The sequence below is a fragment of the Acanthopagrus latus genome, chromosome 22, assembly GCF_904848185.1.
Source record: "Acanthopagrus latus isolate v.2019 chromosome 22, fAcaLat1.1, whole genome shotgun sequence".
NCBI classification, from domain to species: Eukaryota; Metazoa; Chordata; class Actinopteri; order Spariformes; family Sparidae; genus Acanthopagrus; species Acanthopagrus latus.
The window spans coordinates 20,733,807-20,746,843 of record NC_051060.1 but is presented as its reverse complement, the minus strand read 5'-3'; the positions used below and the strand labels follow the sequence as shown (position 1 = coordinate 20,746,843).

General features: G+C 41.5%; 1 protein-coding gene across 13 annotated transcripts in view; it reads right to left on the bottom strand.

The window, feature by feature from the left end:
- The window catches only part of LOC119012389 (MAM domain-containing glycosylphosphatidylinositol anchor protein 2-like), a 254,941-nt gene that overhangs the window by 24,659 nt on the left and 217,245 nt on the right, over positions 1-13,037 (bottom strand). For all 13 annotated transcript variants that reach the window (XM_037086148.1, XM_037086150.1, XM_037086151.1 and 10 more), the window contains one exon: positions 5,342-5,519. In XM_037086148.1, coding sequence (XP_036942043.1) covers positions 5,342-5,519 — 178 coding nt within the window. The remainder of the gene's footprint in view (positions 1-5,341; positions 5,520-13,037) is intronic.

The following is a 13,037-nucleotide window of genomic DNA, read 5'->3' as shown; positions in this document are numbered from 1 at the left end:
CTGTGGTTTAAATAGTAAGTAGAGGATGGAGACAAAAATGGGGGAGGAGGGGAAAAACAGTAAATTGCCTATTTCTGAGGGAGAGTTAGATGAGAAGATGGATACTCCTGCCATGTCTTCACATTAAATATGAAGCTGGAGCCAGAGGGAGCATGTGTATGTTCTCAAGGTCCTATGTGCATAGGATTGCATGCTACCAGGGTTTTATGTTTCCTGGTTCAATATGTCAACACACATTAATCATCCTATTGTGTTTGGGCTACGTAACCCTAACCCAGAGCTTGGGAAAACATTCAATACGCTAAACTGGGGAACTGTAGGACACTTGGAACATAAGACACTGGAAACATAGGTCTTTGGAACATAAGAGACTGGGAATTTAGACCCTGCGAACATAAGACACTGGCAACATAGACCTTTGGAACATAAGAGACTGGCAACACAGACTCTGGGAACACAAGACACTGGCAACATACACCTTTGAAACATAAGAGACTGGGAACATAGACCCTGGAAACATAAGAGACTGGCAACACAGACTCTGGGAACACAAGACACTGGCAACACAGGCCTTTGGAACATAAGAGACTGGCAATATAGACCCTGGGAACATAGGCCATTAGAACATAGACCCTGGGAATATAAGACCCTGGGAATGTAGGAATGACCCAGAGCCAGCAGCTGGTTAGCTTAGCTTGGCACAAAGAGTTCAAACCACGGGGAGATAAAGCTAACTATATTCCGCCTATCATTCCTCTTAAGATAACTAATAAACACATGAGGTATCTGGACTGCAACACAGTCTGATCTAAGATTTAACCAGGGGTCCAGGGGTCCAGAAGTCATTAGTCAGCTGTTTGTGTGTTAAAAGTATCGAGAAGACCAGGCCATCATAAAGTACTAAAACTGAGTTTGACCCTCAGGCCAGATGGTGGGAGATGCCTAAATGTCTGGGTTCCCGTAGAAGGACAAGAGAGATCATTTGGGCCATTTTGGGGTACAAGACCTAAGGAGTGAAAGCAGAGTTGGGTGACTTATGCGAGATGAGCAGGGAGACATGTCAACTCCTCTTTTAGTCTTTTGAATAGATGGACCCCCAATTTACCAAAGTGACCAATAAGAAGAAGTAGGTAGGTACAGCTGAAGGGACCCTAAAAGGCCAGAGCAAGTAGAGAAGCGTGGTGGTCACTTGTAGATTTCCTAAGACTGAAGGTTCGAGAGGATTTCTGGTAGAGCAGAGGCCAAAGCATTGGGCAGAACGTTGCCAGGATTTGAGAACACGCGGGAGTGGCCGCCCTGGTTCAGATGCAGGCTTGAGATCTGTTTGAATAAATATTGCATTCATTCCACTCAGCCTTGCCTCCGCAGAATTCTTTCATCATCAAACTATAAACCGACACCTTCGATGAAGACAGCCCTTAAACAACACACATTCTTAGTCTTTACTTTGATTGAGCACAAATGTCAAAGCAAAAGCAGCCTCTTGTAACAGTTCCCAGGCTAGTATGTTTCCTCCTGTGTGCTAAGCCTAGCTAACTTGCAGGTAGCCGTCTCCCTAATTTTGGACAACTGACATGACAGTGTCATCGATCTTCTCCTCTACACAGCAATTGAGTGTATTTCCCAAAATGGTTAACTGCTCTGTAAGACAGTACTCCGGAACAAAAGAATACTGGGAGAAGATAGCAGCTACATTATATTTACAGTCCACTATGTCTTCAGTATTTCATCACACCGCCCTCAGCAACCCTATGTTACAAGCTTGAGGCCAAGGTTTTCAAACACACATAAATTATAAAATATAGCTCATTCAGAAACTGTTTCACTGAGTTATCTGGTAAACACAGAGTTGAGACTCAGGCTGAACAAAAGCTCAGACAGGGATTACACTGAACCGCCACTGGCCTAACGGTAACCCCAACACCTCGCCTCATCAGATCTCAGTATTTAATGCAAGATTCAGGGGGCTTTGACTTGAGGACACACATCTCACAGTTTATGTCACTACGAGCTGCATAAAAATGGAAAATTTAAAAAATTGCGGTGTTTTGCCCACGACAGGTTTTCAACATTAAATCTTTCATCTTGGAGGGAAACCGAGAGAGAGAGAGAGAGAGAGGAGCGCTGTGAGGAAGCATCAAACAGATGCTGAGTTTGTCACTGCAGCAAAATTCAAAAGAGTATCTTTGGAGCTTGGTGACACAACCATCCTTCATCCTATAGCTAGGGACACTGTAACCACTTTTGTGTTTTCTTGCCAACTCGCAGAAAAGCTGCTACCATCGGCTTCATGTTCATCAAAATGATCGCCTGGCCTTTTGGGCAATGGTGAGCAAACTGCTTCGATTTTAAGGCCTTGTGTTAAAACTTCACAGAAGGACAGCAATACATATCCTAACAGGTGAAAGAAAAACAGGATATTAGTCATATTTCTTTAGTTTGCAGCTTGTTTCTACACACCCACATTCATATTCAGGGTCATGGGGAGCTCTAGTCAAAGACAGGAAGCACCGTGTTCGCCACTGCACGGTGAGCACACACACACATTAATAGATGTGCAAACACAGAGGAACAAATACTCACATTCACACCTTAAGGTTATCTGGACGCCTAACTTCTCATGTGTTTTTAACAGGAGGAAACCAAAGCAAACATGGGATAAATGTGCAAACTGAAGGCTGAAGGTAATACAAGCTCACGAACAACTGCTACAGCTCTGATGAAAACCATCACTGACTGGTAATCCACAGCACTTTGCCACTATTTGGCGTCTTCTGTTGAAGTATTTGATTGTATTTAAACGTGTACAGAGTGGTGCATTTCTTCGCACACCTGAGAATGGCAAAAAAAAAATCTAACGAAACCTCAGACAATGAAAGATCTTAAAACATGGGAGCCGGGTTACTTCTAAAGAATCTGGGATACTGTGGAGCTCGAACAGCCTGTTCAGGTCTCTGGAGCTCTGCCTGCTATTCACATACTGTAAGTGTGTCTTTAGCTGAAGTGACAAAAAAGTGTAAAATCAAAGAGACTCAAACAAGCAGCAGAAGATTTGGAGATAAGCCAAGACAAGGTTTTGCTGTAAACACACATATTAATGAAAAATGTAAATAAATCTGCATCGATTGGGAGCATGAATCAAATGTCACGGCTTGCTACTGTAAACTTCACCAACAAACGGCATTGTGTTTTATATTATTTTTGTGTTGCCGTCGTTTTCTGGAGTAGCTCCTCTAATTCCTCTGCGCACTGAATTGTGGGAGAAAAGTGCACACGTGTCAACAATGCACTCAAAAACAAGGCTATTCATCATTTCACACGGACTGTTGCCAGTCTACTAATTGTGTCACTTTTTCAGCTTAAACACATTTTGAGATGTTTTATGTTTTCCACTAAGTTTAGCTGATTAATAGGTAGATAAGTGTGTAAAATAAAACAAAACTCCAAGTACAAATACAAGACCTGAATTTCTCCTGCTTACAAGAAAATATCACATTATATTCAAGAAGAGATAGAACGAAGCCCTGACGTAAACTGATTTATCATGACCATAATTGAGTCCACCATAAACTTGCCAGTTCCCCACTGAGTGTGAAGGCGATGGCAGAGCTGATTGCGGACTGTCTTCCACACGTCTGTCAGGACGTGCCACCGGACACGTTCTCAGAGCAGAGTGGTTCTGCTCAGTTTTACATTAGACAGCTACAGTGATGCCGGGCTGTGCGTGGGAGAACAGAGCAGCCCTAGAGTGATAATTAGTCCAGTCTCTTGTTGGGCAGCCAATTCGCACATCAGCTTTGGCTCTCCTTTTCCCTTTTTCACTTATATATATTTTTTTACTTTCTTCCTCTGTGTTTTCTTTTTTCCTCCCCCAGTCCCAACTTGGCTGCCTCTACCTCTCCTTCCATGCTTCTCTCTGTCTTAATAAGCCTCCGTTCTATTCAGTTCACTTCCACTGAATTCAATTTGATTGAGTTCAGCAGAATTCAATTCAAGGTTTCGGGGGGGAGCCCACCCAATATCACACACAAACACACTACAAAACTGAGATCAGAGAAAGTTTATCTGCCTCTCTCTTCCTCTTTTTCCAAATTCTCTTTTCTCCAGCCGAGATGAGCTGCAGTAAAACTGAATAATTCACCATTGCAGCAGATGCGCTCAGGAAACCTCAGTCAGTGTTCGACAGAAAACAGTCAGACGGTTTGTTTCTGAAAATGCACATCTCAAGCACCTGTGCATCTGCTCACTGGCACTGCTGGGCCGACAGTGGATACTAATGTAGCTTTTGTATTTCAGCAAGTCTGTCATTCCACAGGCTGAAGGATGCACCTCCATTTCCAAGGTGCTATTTCATTCTGTAGAGAAAATATCTTATTCTTATTGCCTATTGACAGGCTGGCATGCCATGCAGTACAGTGCACACCATCTTCGAGATGTCCTTCTGCCTGGTCTTCTATTACTAGAGCCCTCATTCAAAACCTACAACCAAATTATACAATATGACAGCAGTAAACATGTTATTGTCCTCTCTGGTTCACACAGTGGGATTCTATCTCGTGAGAAAGGCGATGTGGGGGTCTGGTGAGGCCATGGACCTTTAAAAATACCTGTAATATGAAATCGAAAAAAGGCTTTTTGTTAAATGAAAAACATCCCTGGAGACAAACCACATTCTCGGGTGAAAAAAAAAAAAAAGATGAGATGAGAGGGAATCACACACACAAAAAATACATTGTTTTGAGGGAAAACTCAGGAAAGCGAAACATGACTCATCTTTGACCTGCTCTGTCTGGTCTTATGACCCAAAACTGCATTTTTGAGTCATCTGATGCGTTGATGTCATGGTGGTCTCTCATGCACAGAAACAACAAGTTAGATTTTGCCTCCGGGCCGGGACAGACTTAACTCAGGCAAAGAAAAGGTCACGAGGAGGAGACGGTTAGTCAGTTGATCAGCATTCATTCAAACCGGCAAAGAAGCAAAGCAAGCTGATTTCAAGCTGTCGTCTCCTGACTGAATGTGTTGAGATCTAATTTCAAATATCATAATGAATCCTTCCTCATACGTGTAATGAATGATGCGAATCACAATCGCAGTGATGGTGATACCAGACTGAACTTGATGAACATGTGTCATGACACAGACGCACAAACTCTAGAGACTGAAGTCTATTTCTGAGTTAGCTGAAGGATGACATCACAAGCTGTGGTTGTAATTCTTCCACCTGTGCGTCCTCAAGATTAAAGAGAGTATAGCTCTCCTGTGTCTCCTCCCTGACCAGGTTTCTCTACATTTCTCCTCCAAATAAGCCACATCTCTTGAGTTAATACACAGCACTCACCGCTGTAAGTGACGATCCGGATGGTGGAGTCGCCCTCTCCGAAACGTGTGATGGGGGTGAGGCGCACCTCGTAGGACTCGGGCTTTATGAGCTCGGTCAGGTTGTGTGTCATGAGCTCTCCTTTGTTGATCGCCACGTCCACGGGGATCTCCTGCTCCCACCAGCGCTGCAGCCCCATCTGGACAGGAAGAGAAACCACAAGATGTTAAGTTTATCAAAATCACACAGACACATAAAAGTTCCCATAATAATAATAATTTATCCAGAATCTAAAGCATCAGCATCAACAGCCTGATACTAAAACATGTCTACTTTGTATAAATTTCACCCATCGGTATCAGAAAGATGAGGTACAACATTATCCTATAAACTATCAGTCATCGTATATCATTTTTGCTCCACTACTGTTCTGATGTAAATACTTTTTTGTTTCACATTACAAGTTATGTCCCTCCAGCACTGACCGATCTGACCAAACTCTCTGTAAGAGACGACAGAATTAGGTTTTCAGTTGTAGAAGCTAATTTAATTGATAAAGGAAGTCTAAAGACTGCAGGCTAAAACTCTTCTTGTGAGTTGTTTTTATCAGACACTGTGTTCATTGTTTGAAAGTCTGGGAAAAAAACACCGCAAGTTAACTTCGGCTCTCAAGGTTAATCAGGCTTGTGTTCCGTTTGGACCCAAAGGGCAAATGTTGGCAAACACTAAAACAATGATGTCCTGAAACTAGAACTTCCTGATCATATCAAAGACCATCTTTATAGGGTTTGTGCCGCTCATGCCCACCGGAATAGAACAAAATTAAATACAATTTAATACCAACATGGGAATCTGCTCCATATGCTCTGTATTGGCAGCAATTTCAATATGTCCCAATGCACATTTGGTTGCACATATACCTCAGACAGCTATGATTAATATTTGTTTTATATCACAATGAATCAGCAGATTACTTGTATGCAAAGATAGTAATAACCATCATTAATAAATGGTACGTTTTCAGTTAATCTAACTTTAATTAATAGTTAGTTACCAAAACAATTAAATGTATTATTTACCATTTATTAGCAGTTACGTGTTGTAAAGTTGCGTGTAAATGGTTGACAAATACTGTGTAGTTTGTTGTGTGTGATACCCTTCACAGATCACCTTATGTCACATGCATATTTCGATCATGTTTCTTACTGAAAAAAACACACACACACACACACACTGAGATGCATGCACACACATTCTTATCACGTGTCGTCAGATATTGAGCAAGGCCTGGTGGCGCTCAGTCTGGCCTCGAGTAACCTCCAAGGAAGAACCCTGGCAGATGTTTCATGTTCTCACTTCTAGTTAAGCACGTACACGGAGTCATTCGACTGCCTAAGTGTGGTGCAATCGCCTTGTTCACGCCAAAAATAATGAGTCGTATTTACAAATCCACTCAGAACACCCCATGTTGCCGTTCTAGTCTAAAGAACTCACCAAACTCATGATACTGGTCAGCTGGGAACTGAGATAAAGTTAGTTATAATTTGTTATCAATCAGTCTCTTGTTGTGACACTTTGGAGCGTTGAGCTGCGACGGAACCAAATTATTTCACTCAGGACCAAATATGAATCCTGACACCTGAACTCTGGATGTTCTCATCACATCAAGGTACCAAGCCAGCTTACACTCTTTTAACATTGAATCATGACAATCAAATCCTTTCATTTTCAACTGCATACTTTATTTTTTGTCGCTGTTGTGATGCGATGTCCAACATAAACTAAACAATAAGTATGAGTACAAGTAGAGAGCATGTACGGTACAAAGGACATTCTTGCTCTTGGGGAACATACTGACCACAGCAAGTATGCATCTCCTTCACCATGATGAGTCCCATCTGAGAGCTCACCTTGTTTATCCGACCAACATTAAATGCTACACAACAACAAAACATTTCTTTTTTTCTTTTTATCTCCGTTCACAGCTAGCTGCTCATTAGCAACATTTACTTTTGAGGCAGCTTTCAGCCTCTGAATTTGATGACTGCCATTAGCAAGCAGCAGAGATTTTCCTCATATTTGCTGAGAGAAAATTCCCTGATTCATTCCTCCCTTTAAAAGATATGCCTCAGTCGGCATTACTGTAATGCAATACAGGCATTTTGCGGGTACACTACGGACAGAACCTTTCCCGCTCTGTGCTAGACTGTCTTAAAAGTTTTTGTTACTTTAATCATGCTCTACAAAGTTGTGCTTTCCCTTTCTACGGAGACCTTCAACCGACAGCAATCTTTTATATCTTGTCTTCGCACAATGCAGAGCACACGAGGGAACCTGTCTTTGGGTGACTAAGCTCAGGTATCACACAAAAAATTAGCTCATGCTTTTCATGTCTTGCGATACGATACGGCCCCTCGGAAAAAAAATTCAAAGAAACAAAACGAGGGGCTTGTTGCTGCATTTGCTGGGGGGCAAAGAGAAGAAAAGTAGGGTACATCTTATCCTTGAGAATCACTTTAAGGGGAAGAGCAGCACAAAGACAAGTTACAGCTTCTGCATCACAATTAGTGACTTTACGTGCCCTTCTCAGTCAAAAGAAACAAGGAAGCGTGGTGCTAGCAGGAGAGACAGAGATAGAGTGAATGAAGGTGTGATAGCAGTGAAGCAGAGTCTGTGTGTGTGTGTGTGTGTGTGTGTGTGTGTGTGTGTGTGTGTGTGTGTGTGTGTGTGTGTGTGTTTGTGTGTGTGAACAATACTAATTAAGTAATTACTTAGAGCCTGGATGATCCACAATTATGGGGTGCAAGTTTTCATCGCCATTAGTTTGCAGGTAAATAGAGTGTTTTGTCTGCCATTGGTAATTGCAGACGGAGCAGCTGTCCCTGCATATCCTTTGAACAGTTTTTTGCTGTCATCTAAAGTACAAAAGGCAGGGCAGCTAATTGCGATAAATTACACAGTGTTCCTCTCCAAGTATATGCATGTGTGTTTAAACACTCTGGAAGGAGAACGTGTCTTTTTAAGATTTTAATTTTTTTAAATAGAGTGAAAAAGCCCACAGCTGGAGACGCAGAACTGTGTGAAAAATCACTTTCTGTTTTGTTCTGTTTTGTTCATGTTTTGGCTGTATGGATTATGTCTGCAGACCGGTGCAGAGGCGCTGCAGGTGATGGGCTTCTCTTTCTGTGTCGGCGGCGATTGGCAATTGCAAGATTGACAAGCTACACATGACAAACTACATTATGTTGTAGTTGTGGTGCACCTGTCCTCATTAATGTACTTTGAGGAGGGGGATTTGTTAAAGGACACACACAAAAAGCAAAGATGATGATGTGAATTGACAGCTTTGACCATCTGATCACTGTGTTTTTGTTTTTTTGAAGCCAAGAAGAGGAAGGTAGGCACAGCGAAATTAAAGTGGCCACAGCACTCGTTAATGCAATACTCATGTTGGTACTTTAACGATTAGTCAATTAATTGATTAGTCTAGACTATCACGATGATGGTTTATCTAATCTACTTCTTGGACTCTTGGTTTGATTGAGGAAGCAATTTTAAGACGTCAGGTTGTGATCTGGGAAATTGTGATGAGCAATTGACAATGACATTGATCGTTAATGAAAACTGGGATGGCACTCCAGTTGATTGCATAAGTCCACCAAGGCCCAACAGTTCCCCTTTAATTCAATCATACCTAATCCAATATCAAACATGCTAGCCCTGTATCACTCTAAATCTTAAACGACCCATAACTACTTAGGCATAACTTAAGTTCACCAGGTTCTGCATCAAATTGTGCTCACTAATAAATACAGAATAAGCTAAATTTATTTTAAGATCCAGGTATTATTCTCTGAGAAATCAAGGAAAATGTGTCTTATCTTGCAATGTTAATAAAAGTGAGAAAAAAATAAATAAATCCTGCATCGAGACCGATCCTTCATCCAAGTTGAGTGGAAATTCATTCAGTAGTTGTTGTGTAATCCTGCTGACAAACCAACCAACCTTGGCAGAGGTAATATTTGTCAGTTGTAGTGCTACATCTTGAAAAGAAAAACACATTAGCCCACTTTTTTTTTTTTTTTTTTAATCTTTCCTGGAGGAAATAACACAAACCTAAACACAAACCAACTTATCCCATTTTGTTTGTGTATGAATTTGTGTTTGCTTTATTCTGATTTCTTCAAGTTTTGTCCCATTTATTGAGCATGAGTTTGTCTGAGGTTGCGCTTGTGTTATAAAATAGGTACCGGCTACATAATACATGTCTGACATTCACCGGCTTAGTCATCAGGTGCTTGGAAAACCAACATCAACATCTAGACCTATTCATGCTTGTGTGCATTATGGTCATTATGACCCTCGATATTTTCACTGTCTGTCTATATGCTTCTTGTACTTTTCTATTCTGGCTTTGTAGATGTAACAGAGGTTTTGTTCATGTATGTGTTTGGTGATTATTCGCTCCCTTAAAACCTAAAACAAACTCAAACTATGTAACCAGTTTTCTGAATGTGATATTGGCCATTTGTTTATATTATATTTAATAAAACATTTTCTTTTTTTTCAATTACAGAAAATCTCAGGAACACATGAGTTAAGATTTGGGTAAAATATTTAAAAGTGCTAATGAAACAAACCGTCTGTGAGTCCACATTTGTAATTTACATCTATTTAAACTGAGTGTTATTACTTCATGAAATGAATACAATGTTCTTCGTGCTTAAGTGTAAAAGAAAGCCCTTTAAATTATCACAATGGATTTAATGCCGGATTGTAAAGGGAAGGACGATGAGGATGTCTTGGGGTTTGAGTCTCACCTCATTATTGTCCCTGCACCACTTTGCTCCGCTGCGTAAGTTAAGGTGGTGTAATGCTGTAAGCATGAATAACATGTATTTATGTGTGTAGCTGCATATCAGTTTTAGAGGACAGCATCTAATTGGGAAAAAGAATGTCTAATAGGGGACTGGTGTGAGTCTGTGTGTGAGTGTGTGTGTGTGTGTGTGTGTGGCCTTAAATGCTCGTCTTGGCAAACGCAGCCTCGAGCTCCAAATAACAAGCGGAAGCATATAGTTCCATTTTCCTAATATCATGAAGGAATTGTGCTAAAAGGTGCATATCAAATCAAACTTAAAATCTCGACTGAGAGAAAACGTCGAACTTTTCAGACATTTTGAATCATACGCACACTTACTGCCTGTATGGATTCTGCACCTTTGTTTTCATTCCCATTAATGTTCACCGAATCACCGCGTCTGCACTCAATTACAGTTTCTGTTCACATCCCATTACCTTTCTTTCTCCGCATTTTCCCCACAGAGGCAGAGAGCAATATTGATTTAATTTCATTTGATTGTGGTATTTCAGGGTTTTATTTTTTATTTTTTCAACTTCAAAAAAAAAACCAACAACAAAACAGCAGGATTGATCAAAGCGATAGCGGGGGCCGAGCGAAACACAGGCGTAATCAAAGTGATGGTGTAATCTTAGACGAGATGATCTAATGTAGATTGCCTGCATGTAATTAGTGTGGCTTCTATTGATCTTGCTTGCACACCCCTGACTTGACAGATCAATTGAAAAAGACGCAGGAGGAGGTGGAGGAGGAGGAGGCTGAAGAAGCAGCTCCAAGACAGCAAGATGTAGGCTGAAAAAGTTATCTAACAGGGGGGGGGATGAAGATGGGCAATCAAGCCCCTGGACAGCAGTGAAGGTTTTCTACAGTATCAAAACAAGGGCAGATGTCACACCTTCCCTCTGAATCCTTGACAGTTGCGCTGATTTGTGTTTTGTGATTCTCGCCCGCGCATGCCTTTCAGCTAGAGCTTCACTCCCATCTCCCGTTCTGCCAGACTGTCTCTCACAAGGGTACTGGACGGTAACACAAAGCAATCCATTACAGAGGCATAAGGTCTACCAGCTCTAAGTATTAATTCAAAGGTAGCAGGAGAAAATGATAATTCCAAGGGAATGGCAGGGGGAGCTGCTGCCGCTGGATCTATAAATAGATCGAAGTGGTGTAGTCCACGTGCCGAGGTTTTTCTTTACTGCACCACTTTTCCACAGTCAGGCCTGGGGTGTCTCTGCATTTATTTATTTACATAAGGAGCCTCTCTCCTCCCACTCGTTTATCTCTCGTGCTCCCTCATTTCTTGCTCACTGCCTCTTTCCTGTCTCAACTGGAAGACACTTAAAAAACAAAATCTCATCATCAGTCTAAATCAATTCTCTATCAATCACAGAGGGCACACAGTTTAGCAAATCCCGTGAAAAAGTTTGCAGATTCATGAATGAATCTCTTCTCATCTGAGACAACACAGGAGATGTTGTTATGCCTGGCAGGAAGGAAATAATGGTCACAGAATGTACCCCTCTTGAGATATCGAGGCAAGAAGGTGGCGAGAAATTAATTTGCCCCAAAAAACAATAATTGTCTGCTAAAATAGACTGTGGGGTTGCAATGTTCTCTCTTTTTTTTTTTTTTTTTGATAAACAAATGTGGAAAAAGGTTGAAATGTTAATGCGATTTCTGAATTAACTGTGCGTTTCGTTCTAGCACGGATGCAGACATAATAATCTATCGACAAAAACAAAACAAAAAAAAAAGAAAATGTGCGCGGGGACTAGCTGAAAACAGGAAAAATCAAATGTATATTCCTGGCAAGTTTTCAGAAACAAGCCTGGCAAGCGCGAACAAAAACGCAAAGGCTCTACGAGCGCAACATCATTTATTACCGAGCAGATCAAATGAGATAGTCGACAGAAAAATCATTGCGCTACACAAACATAACTGGTTTAGAATGTGTTTTTCAAGCTCCGATTCCTTGAGGGTGCAGTGTGAAACAAATCTGAAATTATATAATTCATTGCAAACACAACTGTCAGGGTACGCTCACTAATTCGGAGCAGAACCGAGATAAATTTAGAAAACTACAGCGCGTGTTATATATATTTCACGAACCTGAAGCTTTAACCTGAAAATCTGCGGCGTTAATGGAGCTAGTTCACTATTCAAAATGTCGTGTTAAGTGGCGGCGGTGCCACATCTGCTGCTGGAAGAGTAAAAGAAGAAAAAAAAAAAACTGAATGTGCTGCATGCTGGGGAGACAGAGAAAGAGAGAGAGAGGAAGGTACACATTGATTGGCAAAGAGAGAAAAATCTAACCATGCCATCCATCAATGCTGCAAGCCTGTCATCTGTGGAGTTTACTTGAGAAGCAGGGAAAACAGGAGCTATGCTTGCTCTTTCTCTCTGCGGGGTTTCCCTTTCACTCCTCTGGCTGAGCTTCTGATGGAGAGCGAAAAAACAGAAGCAATTCGCGGAAACCACAGAACTCACTGAAACGACTGAACCTGACAGGTTCTTAGTCATCCTGCCCGGCCCCGCAGAGGCTCATTCACATCCTCAAAAACTGCCGAATAAGACAGACAATGAATCGAAGGCGTAAGATTTGGCGCTGTCAAACGGAATCAAACAAGCAGGCGCAAGCTGTGCAAACACTTCTATCACATGCTCAAATTGGCAATAAGAGAGGCTTTATTGCCCCGTAGCACAAAATGCCTCTAATTCATCTATGAGGGGTCGAAAAAGTGGCTGACCAATGGCGATGACTCAAACGTTATTGTAGCGGGCGCCAACATTTCAGGCTTCAGAAGCTTATCTTCTGGTCTTTAACAAAAGAGCTCTGTGGGACTGAACAACGCTTTTCAGGGC